The sequence below is a fragment of the Mus caroli genome, chromosome 14 (assembly GCF_900094665.2).
Source record: "Mus caroli chromosome 14, CAROLI_EIJ_v1.1, whole genome shotgun sequence".
NCBI lineage: Eukaryota > Metazoa > Chordata > Mammalia > Rodentia > Muridae > Mus > Mus caroli.
Window position 1 is genome coordinate 70,293,554 of NC_034583.1, and position 23,821 is coordinate 70,317,374.

At 46.2% G+C, this 23,821-nt stretch overlaps 2 protein-coding genes and 1 non-coding gene across 4 annotated transcripts in view; 2 read left to right on the forward strand and 1 right to left on the reverse strand.

Annotated features, from left to right (window-relative positions):
• Wbp4 (WW domain binding protein 4) overlaps positions 1–1,566 on the reverse strand; it is a 20,993-nt gene extending 19,427 nt beyond the window's left edge. The window contains exons 1-2 of one of the 2 annotated variants that reach the window (XM_021181558.2): positions 982–1,566; positions 417–489 (exon numbers count right to left, since the gene is read on the reverse strand). In XM_021181558.2, the coding sequence (XP_021037217.1) occupies positions 417–489; positions 982–983 (75 nt within the window). In that variant the 5' untranslated portion in view covers positions 984–1,566. The remainder of the gene's footprint in view (positions 1–416; positions 490–981) is intronic. The other variant, XM_029469344.1, reaches the window with a different exon arrangement.
• Positions 1,236–23,821, forward strand: part of Elf1 (E74 like ETS transcription factor 1) — a 98,062-nt gene continuing 75,476 nt past the window's right edge. The window contains exon 1 of the mRNA XM_021181555.2: positions 1,236–1,687. The gene's annotated coding sequence lies outside the window, so the exon portion shown is untranslated. The remainder of the gene's footprint in view (positions 1,688–23,821) is intronic.
• On the forward strand, positions 1,718–1,789 carry Trnae-uuc. Its single transcript has one exon. It is a non-coding gene; the product is annotated as a tRNA-Glu (tRNA).

The following is a 23,821-nucleotide window of genomic DNA, read 5'->3' on the forward strand; positions in this document are numbered from 1 at the left end:
GGCCTCGAACTCAGAAATCCACCTGCCTCTGCCTCCTGGGTGCTGGGATTAAAGGTGTGGGCCACCACGCCCGGCTCAGCTGCTCCCTTTGTATTTCACCAGGGAATAATGCTGTTCTCCTTCCTGTGGAGAAGAGGAAAAACTACAATATTCTTTTTTAAGGGGCAGGTATTCCATAAACAAGATTACCCCACTCACTGTCCATTTCCTCAAAGGCCCCAGAAATAATTTGGCCTTAAAATCAAAGTCAGATTGATGAAAAGGAGAAGGCTGTAGCTTTCATAAGAGGGAATCAAACAAAAGAAACCTTTTTAGGTTTTGAAGAATGAAGAGCACTATACATGAAAGTGGTTTATACACACTACTTAAGTCAAAAAGCAACACATCACGTGAATATTTTAATAAAAATTTCATACAGGCCTATTGTCTGCTATCCAGCACTTGCAGTAATCACAGAATTTCTTTGGTTGTGACTTCCAGTAGTCGGCCCTGAAAAGATAAAAACAACTCTAAGCTTATCCAAAAATTGAAAGGAATTTTTACAGTTGTTAAAAAAATGGGATATAAGGCTGTTTTCGGACTTCTGTCTTAGCAAAGCAGTTGTATTATTTATGTAAAGCTAAAGTCCGTGGAAAACTGCTCTCCCGTGAAGGTAAATTACACTGCACCGAGATGAAGAAATACGAGTCTCAAAAGTATTTCCCTTTCCCGTGCTCTTCTAGCTAATTCATTCGTTCTGGGGACTCGAGGCTGGGAAAAGCCCCTGGACATCTGAGGCCGCAGCGCCACCCCGGCCCCGGGAGCCGGCGGGCGGGCGGGGGCGGCACCCGAGTCCCCGGCTCCAGCCTAGAGGGCGGCCGCGTCTCCCGGAGAACCGGCCCGGCAGGTCCGGCGGCCCGGGGCAAGCGGAGGGGCGGGAGGAGGCCATTAGCGGGCGCCTGGCGGCGCAAGCCCGACCGGACCCGATCCGACCCGACTCACATGACGGCGGCGGCTCCGCGGGCAGCCCGCGATCCCGCTCACTGATGTCCGCCGCAGGCGCAAGCCAGGACCTCTCGGTCTCGGCGTCTCCGCCCCGGTACGGCGTTTCCGCGGGTGGACTACGGCGGCCGCGACGGCCCAACCCGCGCGCGCGGTGTCACCGCCTCTTCCCCTCCCCCACGGGGCGGTACTCGCGGCGCCTGAGAGGTGGGGTCGGTATAAAGGGGTTGAGGTCACCCAGAAGGGACGAAAGCGCGACGGGACCGGAGCCGCGGGCCCCGAGCGTCCGACCCAGGCTCCATCCCGCGGTCCTCACGCCTCCCGGGATCCAGAACCTCCACTCCCGAGCTGGCTCGCAGCCGAGAGGCTCGATCGCCTCCCCCCAGCCCCGGCCGCACGCCGCCGTTCCCACGGCCGGCGCCGCCCTCCGCTTTGCCGGCTTGCCCGCCCGCTCTGTGACCGGGGAGCAGCCCGCGACCTGACGGCTGAGAAAGAAAGGCGCAGCCGCCCGTTCTGGGAGCGCACGGGGCGCCCGGCTTCGTCTCAGAACTTTCCAGGGGCGCGCGCCAGCTCCGCTCCTCCCCCCCGCCACGCCCGCGCGCTCCGCCGGGCTCGTGCCCGCGCGTGGGGCAGCGGCCGCGGGGGCGGCTTCGTTGGCGCGAGTTGCGCCGAGTGGCTGAGCGGTAGCGGCGCTGACGCTAGTCAGGTGGGTCACGGCAGTGCTCGTAGCAGCACTTCCCATATGGTCTAGCGGTTAGGATTCCTGGTTTTCACCCAGGCGGCCCGGGTTCGACTCCCGGTATGGGAACAGTGTCACTTTTTGCTCTAGTTGAGTTTGCTTGCTCAGTGGCTCTGGCTGACTTCTGCAGCCGTGTTCGGGGTGAGTTTGGGAGCAGGCAGTGTAGTTGCTCCCGTGGCTGGGAGCTTGGCTCGCGGAGGCCGGAGGAGCGCGGCGGCCGCGCTCGGGCCCGCTGCGAGAGGAGTTTCGCTTTCCCCGCGGCTGCACCCCGCCCTCAGCCCGTACTTTTCCAGGCTCTCGGGAGGTGATGATTAACTCGGGCCTCGCCTTATCTCCCCCCGCCAGGGTGCCCCCTCGGCCCACACCCTGCTCCGCCGCCCCCTTCCGACTCGGCGGGCCGGGGCGTGCCCGCCGCGCTCCAGTTACTGTCAACATCGGCTGGAGACCACCCCACGGCTCGCCAGCCCCCGCTGCTCCCTATCGCCGGACCCCCGCCGATCCCTGTCGCCGGCCGGGCTCTGAGACCCCCGCCGCGTGCACCCGACCCCGGTCCACCGCTTCCCCACCCAAGCAACCCTCGCCTCAAGGCTTTTGCAGAATGTCTCTTATTTTCCTTCTAACTCCCCTTTTCAAACACACGGCAAACTGCGGAGAAGAAAAATACCACTGGGATGAGATGTCTTGAAAGAACAGAGCCGGCTTTCCCGGAGGCTGTTTGGAGCGTCACTGATTAAAAAAAAAAAAAAAAAAAATCATGGGATGGAGGTGGAGCTTGGAAGACAGAAAATTAGCCCGGAGACTGGGGAGGGGATGTTACAACAAAGTTGCACTGTACTTTTAAATATAGAAGCCCTGTGTTTATTACAAAGAAGCGGCCCAGCTGTGTCAGCAGCCTGAGCGCCGTACACGAAACAAAAGCGTTATCATAAATGCAAGTTGAAATTAGAAAATTGGGACAGCTGTAATGTTTAGTCTGTTGGGCCTTTGGGCACAAATAAGGAAAAACTGACTCCGGCGGATGAGTTTCTGGTCAAAACCATTACTGAGCAGAAGTTTTGGTCGGTTGTGTGTTCCCAACAATATTTTATAGCCTTAACTGGCACAGCTGAGTTTGAAAATAGCTGTTAATGTGATCTGTGCGATTAGGGATTAATGAGCCTTTCCTCGTAAAAATTAAACCCAGAAAACTCCGTTAGCGAATATTTAAAACATTAACACAAGTCTTTATGCATGTCAGGTTCCCCACCCCCCACCCCCAGATGTTTTGAGGTTCCTGCTGAACAGCAGGCGCTTTAGGTAGGTGGGTAGTGCTGGATAGAATCCCTTTGGGCTCCAGTCCTTAGCTATGGGATCGTGCGGAGGTCTTTGACCTGAGTGTAGTGGTGTCTTCTAGCTTTAGAGCCTCAAGCGTGTCACCATCATAGTACTACCATAGTTTTTCCCGTGTGGCTCGAGATAGCCTAGAACTCACTAGGAGCCGGAGCTGCTGAGGTTTGTGGTCCTCCTGCTTCTGCCTCTCAGCAGTGGGCCTGAGGGTAAGGTGAGTCTGTTCAGTACCCCAGGGTAGCCTCAAGTCTCTGCGGTGATGAAGATCACCTTTGCTCTTGCGCCTCCTGCCTCTTCAGTGCTCAGGTCACAGGTTTATGGCACCAGATTCGATTCTTTTTTTAAAAGTTAATTACAATTCCTTATGTTTATGAACGTTTGCCTTCCTGTGTGCCACGTGTGTGCCTGGTGCTCAGGGAGATCAGAACAGTGTGCCAGATCCTGGAATTGGAGCTATGGATGGTTGAGGGTCTCCCTGTTTGGGTGCTGGGGAATCAAGCCTTCATTTCCGTAGGAGCAACAAATGCTCCGAGCAGCCGCCCTAGGCTCTCCAGAGCAGCACATTCTCCACAGAGTCTAGATAGGTTAGAACCAGGCACCAAAGCCTGCACGTTCTTCACAGAGTGTAGATAGGTTAGTACCAGGCACTAAAGACTTTGTTCTAGATTTGGAAGAAAAGACTCCTATCCCTGCTTTGTTTAATTTTTGCAAGTATTTGACCGGTGCTAAATAAAGCCTGTGTTATCATAGATGGAAGAGTAAGTGATTGCCGGTGGGCATACTGCATGTTTGGAGTGAGTTTAGGACAGTGGTACGGTGAGAGCATTCCTCCCCAAGATGTCCTCTGTCTAGCTCTGGGCCAGGTGGGGAACCAGGCAGGCAGGGTCCGAGTTACACACAATTGTTCCTAGAGGTGGGGTGGAGATTTCGCTCAGGGAAGGGCAAGAATAGAGAGTGTTTGCCCTGCACCTTGAAGAACTGGTTGGATTTCTCCCAGTGGGGAATGTAAATCATAAAACCTGAGGTGGATGGGACTGGGACCCGGAGACTAGCAGGAAGTAGGGGTCGGTAGGCATGCGGTACCTGGTGGGAGCTGGTGGCAGAGCAAGAAGAGAGGCAGGAATTTCAAACTTTGCAAGTTTGAGGAGGTTACACATTCTTTTAATCAAGGACCGACCGTTTATATCAGGAGAGTTCTGCAAACATTTTTGACTCTTTGTTCTGTGTTGTTATTGTTACTGTGAGACTGATTCTTACTATCATAGCCCAGGTTAGCAGATGTGTTCTGCCACACCCAACTTCTTCTCTGAAAAGCTTGAGTGTGGCTGTGGTGTGTGAAACAAGAAATCTTACTTCAGGAGACTCAGACACTAGAGGAACACACAGACTGTTGCGTGTCTGTAGCTTTTATGTTTAGGTGTTGAATATTTTCAAATCAATAAAATGGAAAAGCAATTAATTAGACTTTATAAGGATGAAGTCTGGGTTGTTGTTGTTTTTCGAGACAGGGTTTCTCTGTAAAGCCCCGGCTGTTCTGGAACTCACTCTGTAGACCAGGCTGGCCTCGAACTCAGAAATCTGCCTGCCTTTGCCTCCAAAGTGCTGGGATTAAAGGCATGTGCCACCACACCTGGTGAAGTCTGGGTTTAAATTATGGGAGTGAATTGCGGGTGTCCTTTGCAAGACCTTGATAATTCCCGAATAGCTGGAAAACTATATTTGATAAATATCTGAAGATTCTTTTGTTAGGTTGCTGGTGGCTAAGGTGCTCTCTCTAGACCACGAATAACTAGCTAATTCACCTAGGCCATGTGGTGATAGTCGCTACTGTCAGGTGCAGCCAGGAGAGGTGTGAAAGCTCCGTGGAGAGGGAGGAGGAGGAGGAGACAAGGTGAGTTAGGCCAAATCCAGAGCCGTTCCCGCTGCCCCTAGGCCTCTGCTTCCCCATTTCAACTGCCTGTCTGCCCCTCACTGCCCCTCAGCCACGGTTGGCCCTGTGACTGACTCTTGAGTGTGCCTCTGGTTTTATTAACACTTGTTCTTCTGCCTCCACCTCCCCTCATCTCAGGCCTGCCTGCCTTTCTCAGAGAGGCCTTTCTGAACACATTAGCCAGTTTCTCTCTTTTTGGTTACTTTCTGGTTAATTTACCTTGTTTGTTCATTCATGTTTTCTTTCCTTGCTTGCTTTTGGATGCAATTAACCTGTTCACCTTTTTTTATATTAAGAATATCCTCTCTTGTCCCTCTCATAACCTCTCCCTTCTTCCCTCCATCCCTCTGTTGAGAAGCTAACTTGTAGGACTCAGTTTTCTCTCTCTACCACTCGGACCCCTGGGATACGACTCCGGTTGACAGCTTTGGCACCTGTACTTTTGCCTACTGAGCCCTTTTCCAAATTTTAAAAAAGATTCCTTTATGTGTATGAGCATCTTGTCACAGGGATGCATGGGTACCAAGAGGGTGCTTGGTGTCACAGAGGAGGTTGTTGAATTCCTTAGGACTGGAGTCTGTATGGGTATGAGTCACCCCTGGGAGCTAAGAACTGAACCTGGGTCCCTTTAAGAACAGCAAATGCTCTTAACCACTGAAGCATCCCTACATGCGCCCCCCCCCCCAGTTTCTTTTCTTTCATCAGGGTAGTAGGAGGATAAGTACATGTGTCATGAGGTCAGTCCTGCTCAGGTTATACCACAGAGAAGTTGGAACTGCACTGCACTCGCTGTTGGTGCAAATGTGTCATGGCACAGTCAATTGGAAACGTTTGGCAGTTCCTTAAACTAGTAAACAGAATCACCACATGTTCCTCAGGAGGGGAAACATCTGCCTCCCTTACAACTCGATGTAAATGTTTACAGCGCTTTCCCGCCTAACACAAGCTGGAAAAGGCCCAAGGATGGGCCAGAGGCTACTGTGTGTCTGTGTAGTGGGATGCTAGCTGGAGATGAGGCAGGCATGGAGATCCATGCCACAGAATCAACTCTTGAGTTTCAAGCATCTTATGCTTAGTGAGAGAAAGCAGGTGATAAAGACTACGTTGTTCAGCCCTGTGTGGTGTGGTGACACGAGCCTGTAATCCTAGCACTTGGGAGTTAGATGAAGGAGCATCTCTGAGTTCTAGGCCAGTTGGTCTGCATAGAGAGTACTATAGGACAGTCAAATTCTGTCTCAAAACAGCACTTTTTGTTTTTTATTCCATTTATGTAAAATGCCCACAGCAGGCAATTTTTAGAAAGAAAGCTTGCTTTGAAGTAGAGAAGAGATGGAGGGTACCTGCTAATGTAGCTATGTTTAGGTGCCTGAGAGACTATAAAATAAGATTTTAGTTGGGTCTACAACTCTGTAAATATACAGAAAAGCATGGCATGGTATACTTTATTTCTTAAGTTGTGTAACATGCTTGCAAAAACGAAAAAGGATTGAAGTCAAAGAAGCCTATGGAATGTTTTATCTCTGAATATGCTTGCCATTTAGATTTTACCTATCTTAGAATAATGGTGGGATGTTTGAGGAACAAAGGTATGGATCCTAGATTGTTCTAACAGTGCAGCTCATACTCAGCAAGTCCACAGGTACAGTGTACAGTGTACAGAGAAAGGCCCACACTAAACCCAAGCACTTAAAGCTCTCTTGTTTTCACATCTGGGTCTGTGTGAGCAATGGCACAGGCCCCTTGTGGGAAGCAGACTTTGAGAAGGGCACTGAAGATACAGCCAGGCTCTCATGATTCAGACGGGGTGGGAGACAAGGCTTTCAGAGGAAGCAAGCAGGCAGGAGCAGGAGCACTTTAACAGCTGTAGCACGTTCTGGCTGAAGACTGGGAGAGTAGGATAGGAGTGGGAAACAAGGTTGCAATAATAGATTAGGGTCTGTGGGGAATGATGTCGGAGCTCTGGCAAGTTCTGCTGCTGCTTCCCGGCCCTCCCTGGCCTCTAGGGGTTTTTCTAGTAGCCTATCCTTGTACCTGTGGTATGTGGGTTTTGCACCGGCCCTGACCTATCAGCAGTGTGACTCTGGGCTGGGGACTTTGACTTTTTCCTTCCTGTCACCAGATGTGGAGCAGGGCATTTGCGGGTGGTCAGGAAGCATCTGAGTGTCCGTGGCCAGGTTACAAAGTCTGTTGAGAAGAGTTCATGCTGTGAGTCGGCTTGATTCTTGGCAACTTGGAGAAGTTCTGGAATTTGGAGCTAAAGGAGTTTGCCTAGCTAGGAAAGTAGATTTCTGGTAATGTGAGCTAATGAGGTGAATTTGATAGCACTGCACAGGTCAGCTGGAGAGCGAGCCTGGGGATCCCTTCCACACCTTGCCTTGCCGGTTTCTACTGTCACTTTCCCTGGACCAAAGTTGATGCCTGCCTTGATGAGCTGAGCTGGCTTCCCTGCTTGCTTCTGGGTTCTCCCATCCTGGCTGCAACGTAACAGAAGGAGCAGGTTCACAGGCTTGCCTGAAGGAAATCTTTGAGACGTCAGAAAGTAAACACCATTCAAGGCAGTGGGGAAATGAAGCGCGGGTTCGGGTTTTGGACAGACAGGCAGGTTTCACTCATACTGTGGATCATGTCTTTTTTGCACATCCTGAGGTGGGTTGCTTTTTGCACACTTCACATTTGCTCCAGGAGCCAAGACTCTGCCACTGCCACCCTGTGGTCACGTGATTCAGCACTTGAGGAATTAAAGGGAAACCTTCGTTTGAAATTAACCGTGTTAGAACTGGCTGTGGCTCTTCTACCTGGGTGTATGTGGTCAAGCTTATTAGATAGCAAGTTTAAAGCTTATCATCTGAGGCTTCTACATAAAGAGAATAAAAATACAGTAGCTTTAAAAAAGCTCCGAAGGCCAGGCGCGCTGCTACACACCTTTAACCTTAGCACGCAGAAGTGGGCCAGGTGGATTTCTGAGTGAGGCCAGTCTGGTGTACACAGCCAGCCAAAGGCACACTGAGAGACCCTGACTTGAAATAACAAAGACAAAACCCTAGAAATTCAAGCAAGCTGTTCAGATAGTAAATTTCTTTGCCCCAAAAAACTTAGTGAGGTTTTTTTTTTTAATTAATGTTATTGAGTATACCTGTTGTTTTTGTAGTTGAGACAGACAGGTTCTGTCTAGCCTAGGCCAGCCGGGAGCTGCTCTGTAGCCCTGGACGTCCTTGGGTTTGAAGTTGTTCTTCTGCCTTGTCTCCTGATAGGAGACTTTAGGAAAGAGCTCCATGTTGCTCACACTCCACAGTTTCTTTAAAAGTCACGGTGGTATGTGAGGCCTATCTAAAATAGTGTTGTTTTTTTAAACGTGTGCTGATTTTCTTTTCTTGTTTTGAGATAAGGTCTCACTATGTAGTTCAGATACTGATGTTCTTTTCAAGTACTATTTTATAATATATGTGGAATTGCCCTCCAGACCCCCTCCCCCCTAAATGAATGTGGCTTCTTATATTTTATTGTATGGGTAAAAATTCTTCCATGTTGGATGCCCTTCATGGTACTTACATAAAGGAGTTAATATTATATGCTATTTATTTAAAATAACTGTCTGCTTTAAAATTGACTTAAAATGAATGGGGACTGGGAAGGACTCACTTGCCTTCTGTGGCTCGGGAAATGGCCCAGGCCCGGAGTGTACAAAATAACTTTCCCAGCAGATGAGTTGTTTACAGCCCACGATGTCGTAAATGGTGTAAGCGCTTGCGCTTGAATTCCCAGCGGTGTTGGCCTGGGTGGGGTGGAGGCTCTTAGAGTTGAGATCGAGTAAAGGCTGAGTGGGCTGGAGTGACATCCAGGCCAGGGAGCCTTAAGTGTTCTGAAAGCCACATGGAGGAAGCCAGCTGACGTTCTCCTTGAATCCTCATCCTTCCCATAAGGCACCTGGCACCTACCTTAGGGACATGACCTTTTGTTACTGGGGTAACTGCAAATCTAAGTGTTAATGATTTTTGATATTGGAATATTTCTGAGTTGTCTTCTCTAAGGGGTGGCACGGTGAACATGGTAACAGACTTTAAATGCTTCGCTTGATTTAACTTTACCACGGCAAATATGTAGGATTGTGGGTAACATCTCACGGTTACTTCTTGCTAGATATATGGTTTATATTTTACAGTCAATAAATAGCTTTTGCTTTCAAGTGAGGTGGACAGTCTTTTTAAACTGTACACATTTAAGCGAGTGAAGCATCTGGGTGCTTGTGGCAACAGGTGAATCAGGTGAGCTGTGCTGGAGGCCACTGTGGACGACAGACAGGCCTGTGCAGTGAGACCCTTTGCTGCCATCCAGAAGGCAGAGGCCAGTGCTTATGGAGGTCTGACGGGTACATTGTCACACCTAGTTTAAATAATTATCCTGAGGGGTGCCCGAAGCATGTGCAGATCAGAGGACACTTACGGGTTGGCACCTTTTCCTGTGAGTGCCAAGGGTCAATAATATTAGAGAGACGTTTATGTCTCCTGCCCTTTTTTAATGACTGTTCTTTTAAAAACTGTAAGCACACCAAGCGTGAGTGTTCAGTCGCTGTTGGCCTGCACACCAGGCTGCTCTTGGTGTCTGCGTCTGACCACACGGCGCTTGCTATAGTGGGGAACCCTTTACTTTCATACCGGAATTTCTCATCCATGCAGAGAATGAATGAAAGCTTTTCCCTTTGCACAGTAATTCTAGCTTAGATGGGTTGGAGTTTCTTGTAAAGCAGTGACTATTTAATAAAGCTTGTATATGAATTTTAATGTTTTTAAATGTAAACTACAACCGACTAAGAAAACAACATTTATTTATTTATGTACACTGTCACTGTTTTCAGATACACCAAAAGAGGCCATTGGATCCCATTACAGATGGTTGCTGGGAGTTGAACTCAGGACCTCTGGAAGAGTGAGCAGGCAGTGCTCTTAACCCCTGAGCCATCTCACTAGCCCAAAACACCTTTTATTCTAATTTCATTTTTTTTTAAGATTTTTTATTTATTTATTATATGTAAGTACACTGTAGCTGTCTTCAGACACTCCAGAAGAGGGCGCAAGATCTCGTTACGGATGGTTGTGAGCCACCATGTGGTTGCTGGGATTTGAACTCTGGACCTTNGGAAGAGCAGTCGGGTGCTCTTACCCACTGAGCCATCTCACCAGCCCTCTAATTTCATTTTTATTTTATTTTGTGAACGTGTGTGTTCTTGTGCATGCCACAGTGTGTATGTGTGGGTCAGAGGACAACTTTTGGAAGTCAGTTTTCTCTTTCCATACTCAGGTCCTGAGGCTTGGTGACAAGTACTCTGTAAGTCCCTGACATCTCACAGGACCTTGAGTAAATTATCTTCAATTTAAAGTGTTTTTGCTCTCTTGGTTCCTCAGATACTTTTTAGCCGAGTGACTTTCAAATTTAAAAAGTCTTTTAAAATTGTCTTAAATTTTTATTTATAGTTTAATCTTTTGTTTAAAAAAATCTCTTCAGGATTTGCAATCTGGAAGCCAGGAAAATTTTAATAACAGGATATGTTCATTTATTGTTCTGTGAAGCTATTTGGATTCTATTTCTGGATTTAATCAAAGATTTTTTTTTTTAACCTTTCAAGGCTACAGTGTTTTGTTTTGTTTTTTTTTTTTTTTTCTTGTCAGCTTTCCCAACGTTTGTTTATCACTGATACCTCTGTGCTAAGGGGTACAGCTCACTCTGCTGCCCAGGAAGGATGGCCTTGCTACTCTATCCAGTTTGTCCTTACCAGAGCTGAGGTGGATGGGAAGGGTCTGATAGGAAGGTCCTGACCGCAGGCTAAGCTCTGGTTGTTAGGGGAAGGGCCCTTCTGTGGAGGGTGCTGGATGAGGCAGACTCCTGGCTTAATTGAGAACTCCACACTCCTGGGTTCCCTTTTATAATTCATAGAAACCATATTGTCCTTTAAAATTCCTCATTGATACACTATTTCTTTGCATTATCAATACCTACTAGAAATGTTTTTAGTTTATCAAGCATGTTCTAAAGTGTTTAACCATAAAGTTATAGAGAAAAGGCACAATAAGTTTATATGAAAGGTAATCAACCAATGCTTGCCTTCCAAGATGGCTACTTAAGACAGAAAATAGCAGCTGTTGGCATGGCAAAATTGCGAGCCTTATGTATTGTTGCAAAGAATGTAAAATGATTCCCTCCAAAGTGGATTATCTCATAAAGGTGTTTGTATTTCTGTATTTATGGCAGCACCAGTGTAATTAATCCAGCTATCAATTCACGAGTGATTAAAGTGGAGGGTGTAGAATACTATTTAGCCCTAAGGAATTCTGACACATACTATGATATAGCATGGAGGAACCATGAAGACTGTACTGAGTGAGACAACTAGTCACAAACAATCCTGCCGAGGAATCTCACTCACTTCTGGGTATCTAGAGCTGGAGGTCATAGAGAGAATACTTGGTGTTTGCCGGAGAAAGTGAGGACTTGTGTAATGGGCATAGAGTTTAAGTTTTGAAAGATGGCTGGAAAGAATTCATAGGTGGCATAACAATGTGAGTGTGTTAATTGTTACAGAACCACATACTTAGAACCACGGTTGAGATGGTAAGTTGAATCTTTATATTTTGGCACAATTACAATTTTTAATTTTTCTTTTTTATGTGTATGAACGTTTTACTTGCATGTTTGTATGCATGCCCTGTGCATGCTGGTGCCCGGCAGAGGGGAAGAGGAGGCAACGGATTCCTTGGAACTGGAGTTCCAGATGTTGGTAATTGCCCTGTGGGTGCTGGGAACTGAACCTGGGTCCTCTGCAGGAGCAAGTGCTCTTAACCACTGAACCATCTCTCCAGCCCCACTCCCAATGAACAGGTTTTTGTTTTGTTTTGGTTTGTTTTGTTTTGGTTTGTTTTAGTTTGGTTTTTCGAGACAGGATTTCTCTGTATAGCCCTGGCTGTCCTGGAACTCACTCTGTAGACCAGGGTGGCCTCGAACTCAGAAATCCACCTGCCTCTGCCTCCCAAGTGCTGGGATTAAAGGCGTGCGCCACCACTGCAAATGAACAGTTTTTAAATAGAAAATTTGATTTTGTATTTTGGTGTTCTTTCAGAAAACCAATCCCTAACTTACCCCTCTGACCTTACTTCAACAAAGAAGGGGATTGACACCAGGTGAGCGAGGCTTTCTCACCAGCAAGGAAGCCGTCGGTCGGGGCAGAGGACTCTACCCAGTGTTTTGTGATGTCAACTTCTGACACTTTTCTACCTGGAGATAGCACCAGAACTCAAGTTTACAGTTCCCCAAGGTAGCTTCACAAGACACTAATCCAAAACCCTATGCTGTTGTACTTGGTTTTCTGGTTGGCTGGCTACTCATCAAAGCTCTTACAACTCCTTCCTGGGATGACTAAATTTCCTTGCGTAGCACACAGAAGTCAAGAGAATCGGGTTGGCAGTCTGTTATAGAGAGTATTACAAGGGATACAGATCAGTGGATGTATAGTCTGAGTTTATGGAAGAAGGGCTGAAGATGAAGGGATGAAGGGACTAGGCGCCCTCTCCAGGCCACTACACTTAAGAAATCTGCAGGTGGTGGCTCACATCCTTCATCTCAGTGCTGTGGAGGCAGAGGCAGGCAGATGTGTGTGAGTTTGAGGCCAGCCTGGTCTACAGAGCGAGTTCCAGGACAGCCAGAGCTACACAAAGAAACCCTGTCTCTAAAAAAACAGAAAGAAAGAAAAGAAATCACTCTATTGGGGGCTGGACAGATGGTTAAGGGCACTGACTGCTCTTCCAGAGGTCCTGAGTTCAATTCCCAGCAACCACATGGTGGCCCACAGCCATCTATAATGGGGTTCTGATGTCCTCTTCTGGTGTGTCTGAAGACAGCTACAGTGTACTCATATGCATAAATAAATAAATCTTTAAAAACCCCGTGTTCGTTACCCAGAACCTTTTTGAATTTTGCCCTTTGTGCTTTATTAAGATACCTTTGACTGTCTAGTTAGATTGGCGGTGCAAGGACTCTTCAGCTTTAGTATTCTGTCCAAGAGATGAGGAGCTTAGCGCCTTGTGCCAAGTTGGAATAGGGTCAGTGAACTTCATGAGGCTTGGAGACAGCTGACAGATGAAAGCATGTAAGGCCTCTCCTGGGAAGTCACAAGCCAGGGGCTTAGAAGGGAAACAGATGCAGATTTTGCTGTGCTAGAGGTATGCAAATTGTTTTTTAGTGTAAGGGACATCTGTAATGAGATGAAGGTGCTAATTTGACTAGTATTAGATGTTATGTGTTGGGGAAATATAACAAGGTAAATGCATACAAATGCTTGTGAAACTTAGGTTTTAGTGGAAAAGGTAGTTTGAAAAAGATATAAAGCTAGCTTTAAGTTTTATGTGCATATTAATTACCCCCCTGGTTGGAATGAGAAAGTTTCCTTGAATAAAGGGCACTTAACTAGAGACCTGAAGAGAGTATGTCTTAGAAAGAGACTAGAGCACTGTCTTAGTAATGCAAGATGGTTCTCAAAGTGCTGGCTGCTCTTAGTGCTGGGAGGCTGCTGCTCTTAGTGCTGGGAGGCTGTTGCTTTTAGAGCAGATTGAGAGTCACTGTGGGGGTGGGATGCAGGTGCAGATGATTAGGAGAAGGGATGGGAAATGAAGAAATGGTGTGCCCAGACACAGACAGGTCTTCCAGGAAGTCTGGTGTGACACGGATGGAATGAGAAAGGACAGCGGCTGGATTTAAAGGCATCAGTCATCAGGATGTCCTCTTTAAAAGAGAAACACGAATTCACAGACGTATCTTGTATATAAGGTCCACACAATACTTGAGGAATGCATGCCTTGCTGATTCCTTAAACAGGATCTGCTGAATTCAGCTGGGAACTTCCCACTGTGGTGTAATTACACTGATTTAGTGTAATTGCGGTGTCCCAGGACAGTGTATAATGGTTACCACCAGGCCTTGTTGAGGTCCAAAGGTCTGCTCGCTACTGGAGTAACTTCCGGTCATCTGGAGAGACAACGTCTGAGACCTACGTTTGAGTCAGTAGGTGTAGGACTCGGGAGTGCGTGCTTGCATGTGCAGATGACTCTCACTGGTGCTGGTCCACGGGATCGCTGCCCCATGACTGCCCTGCTCTGAGGTCTTCTGGGTTATGGGCTCCATTTCCTTACTTATTTTGTGTGCGTGGGGTAGCATCTGCACAGAGGTCAGAGGATAACTCTTAGGAGTCAGTTTCCTCCTTCCTCCCAGGGTTGAGCTCCACTCACCAGGCTTGGTGGTAAGGACTTTTATCCACCGAGTCATCTCACTGGCCTCTTTTAGATGATTTCAAGTGCAGAGCTTACACTGAGTGACTGTCAACTTTCAAGACCCGCCTGGAATTCGGGAAACCCTGTCTTACTCCCCTAACCTCCATCAAGAGGTGAAACTAGCTTGGCCCATCTCTCTGGCTATGAGGTTGTGTGCGTTCCATGTGGGCCCCTCTCTAGAGTTGCTTCTGTACTCCCCTCTCCTTCCTGTCTCCTGAGGAGCTTCCTCAGACCCCCTTGTCTCTGGACTACAGGAACTTCCTCTGCTAATAGTCCCCCTTCTCGGCCTCTGTATCAGAATGTCTCATCGTTACCCTGGCCAGTGGTCATCTGTCCACGGAGGCTATCCCTGACCACCCCAGGGTAAAGTGCCCTGGTCATTTTCTGGTTCTCTCTGTTGAGTTTCTTCCTGTGCCTGAATTGTGCACCACCGTATTTTAAGTCACTGGAATAGGGCCTGGCACAGAGCAGATACTTAGGTACTGAATAGCAAAATAAAGATCAGAATCTGACTAAACAGAGCAAGTCCGCTACTGCTGGCTGTGATTTCATCACTCGGAGACCATACGTGTATAAAGGCTGACTGAGCAGCCACCTACACCATTTTAATCTGTGTATGCCATTTGACAGTATCGCCTTTCCATATTGATGCCACTGTATAAGGACTGTCACTTTTTGGTCTTTGTATGTATGTAGTCTTTCTGTGTGTAAGCCAGAAGTCGATATTGTGTGCTCCCTTTATGTGTTTTAATCTTCGTATTTTTAAAGGATCCTTTAAAAAAAATTAGTTGTATTATCTTTAAGTGTATGTGTGCGCGCGTGTGCTAGTGTTGGTGACCTGTGGCTCTAGAGGTGTTGGATCCCGTGGAAGTGGAATGTCGCTGGGACCAAGCTCTGGCTCTCTGGAAGAGCAGCAAGTGTTCTTTACCACTGAGTCATCTCTCCAATTCCACTGTACCTTGTTTTGGGGGACAGTATCTCTCACTGAGGCTGGAGCTTATCGATTGAGTTAGACTCACTGGCCAATGAGCTTCCCTGGCCCCAGCCCACCAGTACTGGGGACACAGATGTGCACATGCACTTGGCTTGCTCTTGCCTGGGTACTGGTGTCCGAGAAGATCCTCGTGCGTGAGTGGCCTGCACTTCACCCACCACGCTATCTTCCTGCATCAAGACAGTCACTTCACAACGGAATGAGATAGTCCATATAATGGAACATGCTTTTTAACAGCTCCCAATTGATGTGACAGCTGCTTTTAAATCTATTACTTGAACAATGCCATGAATCTTTCTACATATTGGTGTATACTTTTATTTTGTTAGAAGGAATTTCTAGGGTTGAAGCTGTTTGGTAAAACATATAGTGTGGGGTATTTTGATTGTGATCTTGCCTTCTGGACCCATAGCCTTCCCTCCTCACTAGAGAGAACGAGGACATTTGTTTGCCTTGTGTGCTCTGCCATCATCTGATTTCGGCCAATTTGTGGATGAAGAGTGGACTGTTTTGGGGCACTCAGTCTGAGACTGTCAGAGTGAGTATCTTTTCTTGTGTGAAGTGTATGCATGCCCCACACCTTCTTTTCTATTAAGGTAATTTGACTTGATGAACAGATTTTTAAGCTCTAGTTTTATTATAATTTTTCCCCCATGAGAGAGAGTTCCTGAGTTTCTCTGTGTAACAGTTCTGGCTGTCCTGGAACTCACTATGTAGACCAGACTGTCCTTGAACTCAAAGAGACTTATCTACCTCTGCTAGGTGTGCCACACCACCGTTGGGCTCATACTTACATTTTTACTATTACTACTCTTTATTTATTTACTGAATGCCTGTTGGAGGTGGAGCTGGGGACTGAATTTGGGTCCTTCGAAAGAGTAGTGCTCACTCATAGCCACTGAGCCATCTCTCCAGCTCACTCCTTTTCTCCTGCCTGAGCCTCTCTAGTGACAGTGTCACAGCTGTGTCCTAAGATGTCAGGGTTATGCAGCGCTGGAGACCAAACCCTTTGGGAATGGTTGGTAGAGACTTTTATCATTTAAGCCACCTACCCCCTCAGTCCTCAATTTTATTTTGTTTTTAAAACAGATTTTCTTTTTAAAAAAAAAAAAACTTACCGTGTGTGTCTTTGCATGTATGCATGCCTGGTGCCTGCAGAGGTCAGAAGATCTTCTGGAACTGGAGTTACAGCTGGGTATGAGCCACCGTGTGGGCTTTGGGAACTGACCCTGAGTCCTCTGTAAGAGCAGGAAGTCCTCAACTGTAGAGCCATATCTCCAACACCTGGTTTTTATTTTTTGAAGTACAGAATTTGCTACTATGCATATATATGGCATTGTTTATTTCTTAGGTCCTTTGGTTTATCTCAGGATAAGATGTTTGTAAGATTTTATAGGTCAAATATCATTCCTTCCTTTACCTTTTTTCCCTGCCTTTAGTATTATATCTAGGAAGAGAAAGAGATTTCCTACTAATTGCTGCATAGATGTTGATTTGTGTTGTTTTCTGGTGCTTTTGTTTATAACATTTAGATCTGATTGTGATGCAGAAATTTTTAAAAAGATTAGCAGGAGTGTGAAATTGTTGGCTAATACCAATTAGTGACAGATATTTCCTTTCAGGCAAAATAGAATAGAAATATTTTCATCGATGCCATTTTAATAATAATCTTAAGTTTGTACATCCTGTTGGATCTCTTTTCTTGTTCCTGTTTTGTTTCTGAGACACGGTCTCTCATCTCAGACTGGTCTGGAACTGTTAAGTAGCCTGTGTTTGACCTTACCATCCCCGTGCCCCGCCTCTGAGTGCTGGGTTACAGGGAAGGGCCACTAAGCCTATGGCCTAGCTCTCATCTCTGTTAAAAGTTTGATTTTGTGACACGGGGTCTTGCTCGATAGCCCTGTTGACCTGACCTCATTTTCTCTCTCTCTCTGTTTTTAAAGACTTCTGTACTTGTGCACTTGTTCTTCTGCTGACTTGAGCAGAAGCTCGAAGGTGGTGCAGACAGGATGAAAGCAAAGGCAGAGAAGGCAGTGAATTCTGGCAGCTTCTTCATTGTGTTGTAACTGTCAGAATTAGCACATTATTATTCTTGTATCTCTTCCTATGTATGATCCTTCATCTCTCTTAAAGACTATTTTTTTTTAAAGATTTATTTATTTATTTATATAAGTACACTGTAGCTGTATAGATGGTTGTGAGCCTTCATGTGGTTGTTGGAAATTGAATTTAGGACCTTTGCTCCCTCTGGTCAGCCCTGCTCGCTCAGGTCCAAAGATTTATTTATTATTAAAAATAAGTACACTGCAGTTGTCTTCAGATGCACCAGAAGAGGGCATCAGATCTCATTACAGGTGGTTGTGAGCCACCATGTGGTTGCTGGGATTTGAACTCAGGACCTTCAGAAGAGCAGTCAGTGCTCTTACCCGCTGAGCCATCTCACACACCCTAAAGACTTACTTTTGACTGGACAAAGACTAAGAAGTAGAAGATCTCAGTGAGAACAGTTGACATTTCTTGGCAGTCTGTTCCTGGCATTTTTCTTTGGCATTTTTCATTCTCTTGGCCTGACAGAGTTTAGTATGTTCTGTATAGCCTCCTCATTTTTCTCAGTGTGTTGTTTCTTCAGAGCCATATGTAAGTGTTTGTGTCACAGGACACTCGGAGTGACAAGATGCTATATCTTGGCTGCTTTGGTCCTGGGCCTCTTACCATCTTTCTTTAAGGACTTTCTTACATCATGTTGGTGGACACTGACTCCTTTAGAGAGATTGAAGAGCTTTTGGATTCTGCTAGCTCTTTTGGGCCCCCCTGCCAAGGAACAGTGTTATGTGTCAGTGCAGCCATCCCCTGTCCCCTCACAATAATGCTCAGAGTGATATACAATGGGAACGCAAACAGACTCGCATTTCAGTTCTTCTTGGTCTATAATAGTGATTCTCAACCTTTAACACAGTCCCTCATGTTGTGCTGACACCCAACCATAACATTATTTCATTGCTACTTCATGACTGCAGTTTTGCTACTGTTGTGACCTTGATGTGCAGGATATCTGATATGTAGTATGTGCCTTGGATCAAGACCCTTTGCTTCACAGGAAAACCAAGTTTGTTGTTCTACCATTGATTTGTACCACAGAACCCTTCTTTCCAGCCAGAGCACTAGCAGCTACTTCTGTGGCCATGCACTTCTCACAGAAAGTGTAAAGCTGGCCTTTCCTGTCCACTTTAGTCAGCTTCTGACAGCTGGTGGCTGGGAAGTTCATTGTGCCATAGCTAACCACCTAGAAGGTCTCATGAGAAGAACAGCTATCCTTAGAGAGGGGAAAGGCCTTGCTGCACTGTTTAATAAAATTCTAAAGTTTAAAATAGTGCTGGTGGGAAGCTCAATGGGCAGAAGCCCGTCTGTGTATCCTGGTTAGGTTCCTGGACCGCAGAAAACACCATGACCAGAGTCAACCTGGGGATGCAAGTGTTTGCGTGGCTGGCACTTCTACATCACAGTTCACCATGAAGGGAATTTGAGGCAGAACCTGAAGCAGAGGCCATGGAGGGGCACTGCTTATTGGATTGTTTCTCTTGGCTCACTCAGTTTGCTTTCTTACACAAGTCAGGTCCATCTGCTCAGGGCTGACGCCATCCACAGTGAGCTAGGGACTTCCTTATCAATCGTCTAGCAAGGAAACGCTCCGGGGGCTTGCCTATGGGCAATCTGGAGGAGGTGTTTCCTTAGCCGAGCACCAAACACTGCTGGTTTGGATCAAGTTGACAAAAAACTAACCAGGACACCATGCAGGCCTGACAACTATGTTCCATCTCAGAAACCCACAATGGAAGGAAAGAACTGTCTCTGAGAGTTTTCCTAGACTCCACCCCCCATATGTACCATGGCATGCACCCTCCCATGTAAATAATAACTAATTTAAAAAAAAAATCAGAATATTTTCCAGGGTTTAAAATGTGAGTTCTTCTATCAAAAGGGTAAAGATTCTGGCTTGATAACGGACTTCTTAAATCCTGGGTTTCTTTTCCTAACCACGTGGCCACAGCCAAGTCAATAATGTATTTATTTAGTTAGGTTTTGTGTGTGTGCAGCACAGTAGAGGGCGAGTCATACTTTTTGAGCAAGTAGGTAATATCACATATTTGTGTTGCTTGACTGGGTATTCACATTTGGGTCAACTCAGTTGGGAGTAGATACATATTCTAGGGTGGCTAGGCACTTTCTCTATGAGATACTCACATTTCAGTAGTGACAAAGGTGCTTTCAGCAACAAGAAAAGGCATACGAGCTGGGTGTGGTAGCATATACCTTAATCCCAGAACTCAGGAGGTAGAGGCAAGCCCACCAACCTGGGCTACATCTGGAGTTCCAGGACAGCTAGGGCTACATAGAGATAGGCAGTGGGGGAGTTGCGGGAGAGGAGGAGGAGAAGAGCAGAGGAGAGAATAAAGGGATGAAGGGGGCACACCTGTGACTTGGAGCCTCTACTTGTTAAGGTTTGGTTATTTCATGCCAGTGCAAGTCACTAGGCTGATCCTGTATTACTACATAATGAAGTTGAGTCCTTCTTGCTTGGACTGTCACTCAGGGTGGCCTTGAACTTGAGGCAGTATTCTTGCTTCAGTGTTGGGATTATAAACCTGAGCCACCCCACCCTGCTTACACTTCTACTTCTGAATTAGAAGACAGGCAAAGTCATATTGCATACAGAGAAAAAAACCGAATAAACTGGTAGCTGCCACCACACCAATGTACAACGAGAAATAAAGACTTAACTATGACCATGTAACAGAAAAACTCCCTAGGCAGTGGGAACAGCTTGTTCAAAGACTCAAGTCAGAAGAATGCCTGGTGTGTTCATGAGACAGCAAGGAGAGACCAGGGGACAGCAGGAAGCAGTAAGATAAGATCTTAGCAGATGTTGGCCCGTGTCTTTCAGTCTGGTCAGCATCTAATAAGGACTTTAATTTTGTGTGCGAGGAGGAACTGTGGAGCGATTTTGATGCCCAAGAGTGGGATGATCTGGCTTATCTTTTATCTGCATTACACTGACTGTTCTTTTGATTAAGGAAGGAAGCAGAGTTGAAGGAATTGGTAATTGGACCAAATGAGATGGCCACAGCCTTATACAATCTGAAAAAGATGAGCATCTTTCCACTGGTTTTTGTTTTTTTGTTTGTTTGTTTGTTTGTTTGTTTTTGAGACAGGGTTTCTCTGTGTAGCCCTGGCTGTCCTGGAACTCACTCTGTAGACCAGGGTGGCCTCGAACTCAGAAATCCACCTGCCTCTGCCTCCCAAGTGCTGGGATTAAAGGCATGCGCCACCACACCCCCAGCTCTCCACTGCTGTTTTTAAGGACACCACAACCTACCTCAAAGCTGAAAATGGTGAATCCTCTCCTAAGTAATGCATGGCAAATCCTCTCCCGAATCGTGAGCGACTTAAGAGATCCTACCAGGAACACTCTTAAGAGAAGAAGAATTCAGTGCTGTATTCAAAGTTGTTGCTGAAACATAGCTAATCCTAGATGTTCTGAAGCTAAAGAGCCTCTCATCCAACAGTAGTGTTTCATGTCCAGTCTCTGGGGGGGTAAGGAAGACTCTGGCACAGGAGATAGCATGGCCATGGCTTCCTGCAGATGAGCTGCTGAGAGAAGATGGATCTTCTGGCTACATTTCATAACTTATCTTTCCTCCTTCCTTTACTTTTGATATTACCTCTTGTCTACCCTCTTATACTAAATCTTTTCCTTGATATTTGCCTTAGTCAGTGTTCTCTTGCTGTGAACAGACACCATGACCATTGCAACTCTTAAAAGGACAGCATTTACCCAGGGCTGGCTTACCGTTTCAGTTTAGTCCGTTATTGTCATGGCAGGTGACATGCAGGTATGTGGCACACAGGCAAACATAGTGCTGGAGAGGTAGCTAAGATCTGGATCCACAGACAGCAGGAGAGAGAAACACTGGGCCTGGCTTGAGGTTTTGAAAATCCAAAGCCCATCCCCAGTGACACAATTCCCCCAGTAAAGCCACACCTCCAAATAGTGCCACTCTCTGAGTCTATGAGGGCCATTCCCGATCTAACCACCACAGTATTCGGATTTGCAGTCAGCTTCCCCAGTGAGTCCTAAGACCCTGTCCCCCCGAGCTTTTGTCATTCAGGTCCAGGCCATTCACTGTACCTCTCCTAGAGCTTTTCATGGGCAACACTAAGAAACCAGCTTTCTCTCTGTTCTTCCATTATAACTTTCCAGAGTTGTTGCTCTATTATCTGCAAAAGGGGGGGAGGAGCTATCTGCCCTTTATGAAACATAAACAGCATTATGTGTATCATAAGTGTAGCCTAGGTTAAGCATCTTTTTTGAATATTCCTTTATTATTTGTGTGTGTGGTATATGCATATTAGTAAGCATGTGAGTGCTGCTGCCCATGTGTGCCCATGTGGAGGCCAAAGGTCAGTAATTACATCATTTCTCCTTTCCTTTTCCTCCCCCAGCCTCTTCATGTACTACTTCTCTCTATATAATTTACTACTTCTTTTCTTTTAATTGGACACACACTCTCTGTTTTTCTCTCTTTTGTGAATTCATAAGTACACTCGACTCCATCCATATAATGTTACTTGTATATATGTGATTTCAGGGCTGACCACTGGATACCCAATTGGATAACCAATTGGGAGGCTCTTCTCTAGGGAAAACTGTTTCTCCCACTCTCAGTATTCGTTGGTTGTCTGTCTGTCTAGGTTTGGGGTCCTGTGAAAACTTCCCATCCATTGTCGCATGACTACTAGTGGTGTTCTTGTTCCAGTCTTGTTTAAGTGAGCAGTGTTGTTGAGACTTCATGGGTATAGCTTTCTTGACATTTCTAGGAGATACAACCTCATAGAAATTTGCCTGTTTTCCTGACTCTTAGAGTAATATTTCTGTCCCCATCCCTCCAGGTTTTCTGAGCCTTAGGTGTGGGAATTGTGCTGTGTCAGTTGGGCCTGCGTACTACATGGGTACTTATTCTTTGCATTTTGATTGGTTGTGCTTTTCTGTAATAATCTCTGCCTGTGGCTTAGAGAAGTTTCCTTGGTGATGGGTGAGGACAACACTTATTTGAAGGTATAAAGATCACTATTTGGGATGCAGTTAGGTGTTATACTGGCTTAGTGAAGTGGTGGGTGTAGGTTCTCCAAGATCAACGATCTTACCAGCTCTGGGTAGTTGGCTAGGTTTGCTGTACCAAGCTTGATTTCCTTCTTGTTGAGCAAGAAGACCTTAAGACCAGTTAGAGAGCTGTTGGTTACTGCTAAGATATATGTCCCACTATTGTACCCTTATGGTTTGGGTGCCATGCTAGTCATTGTAGTTTCTACTTTTATCTTTTTAAGACAAAGTCTCTCACTGAACCTGGAACTTGCAACTTTGGCTGTTGTCTTAGTTTTGTTTCCTGCTACTGTGATAAAATACCTGGATAGAAGCACCTTACTGAAAAAAAAGTTTCATTTAGTTCACAATCTCAGGTTTCCATCTGTATGCGGTACTTTTCTATTGTACCACATGCCATGACCAAGGCAACATAATAAGGAAGAAAGAGTTTATTTTGGCTTACAGGTCCAGAGGGGCATGTCTATGGTAGCCAGCCGAGCAGAGGCTTGGCAGCTAGCCCAGACATGGTGTCTGGGGCAGAATCCTGAGAGCTTGCATTCTTTGCTGTAAGCATAAAGCAGAGAATGCAAACATGAAATGGCATGAATCTTTAAACTCTTAAAGCCCACTTCCAGTGATAGATATACTCTCTCCACACAGCACTACAAACAGGGCCAAGTGTTCAAATGCATGAACCTATGGGACACATTCTCACTCAAATCACACCACAGGTCTTCATTGCCAGGAAGTGAAGGCAGCAGGAACTTGAAGCAGCTAATCATATTGTAGCCACTGTTACAGCAGAGAGCAGTAAAGTCATGCTGCCTGCTGATTGATGATGAGCTTGCTCTCTCTATTCTTGTACCATTCAGGGTCCTCTGCCTAGGGAAAGGAAGGAGCCATCCATCCACAGTGGTTGGCTTTTCTCATCTCTTGTTCTAATCAAGAAAAAAAATCTCTTAAAGATATCCCAGAGGTCTGCTTCTCTGATGATTCTCAGTAGTGTTGGCAGTTAAAGCTACACACCAGAGCTCTAAGTGTCCAGTGCGCCTCTGGCAGCTCCCTGTCTCTCCCTTCCACACCTCAGTGCTAGGGTGACAGCTGTGTTCTGTGGTGTCCAGCTTTTTCTGTCGATGCTGGGAATTTGAACTGAGTTCCCTGTACCACAGGCATTTTTTTCCCACTGAATTATCTCCTCAGGCCAAATATTTCTTTGCCTAAAACTTTGACAAGCCCATTTCTCAATTTGTGGGGGCTGTGTCCATTTAGGCTTGAAAGGGCCACGAGGACAAAAATAATGGGAATGACCACTTTTGGGTAATCTGTCGTGGGTATTTGTTTCAACCTAAACAGAAATTACCTGAGAACAGTGTGTATTATGTGGAAGGGGGAAAAAAAA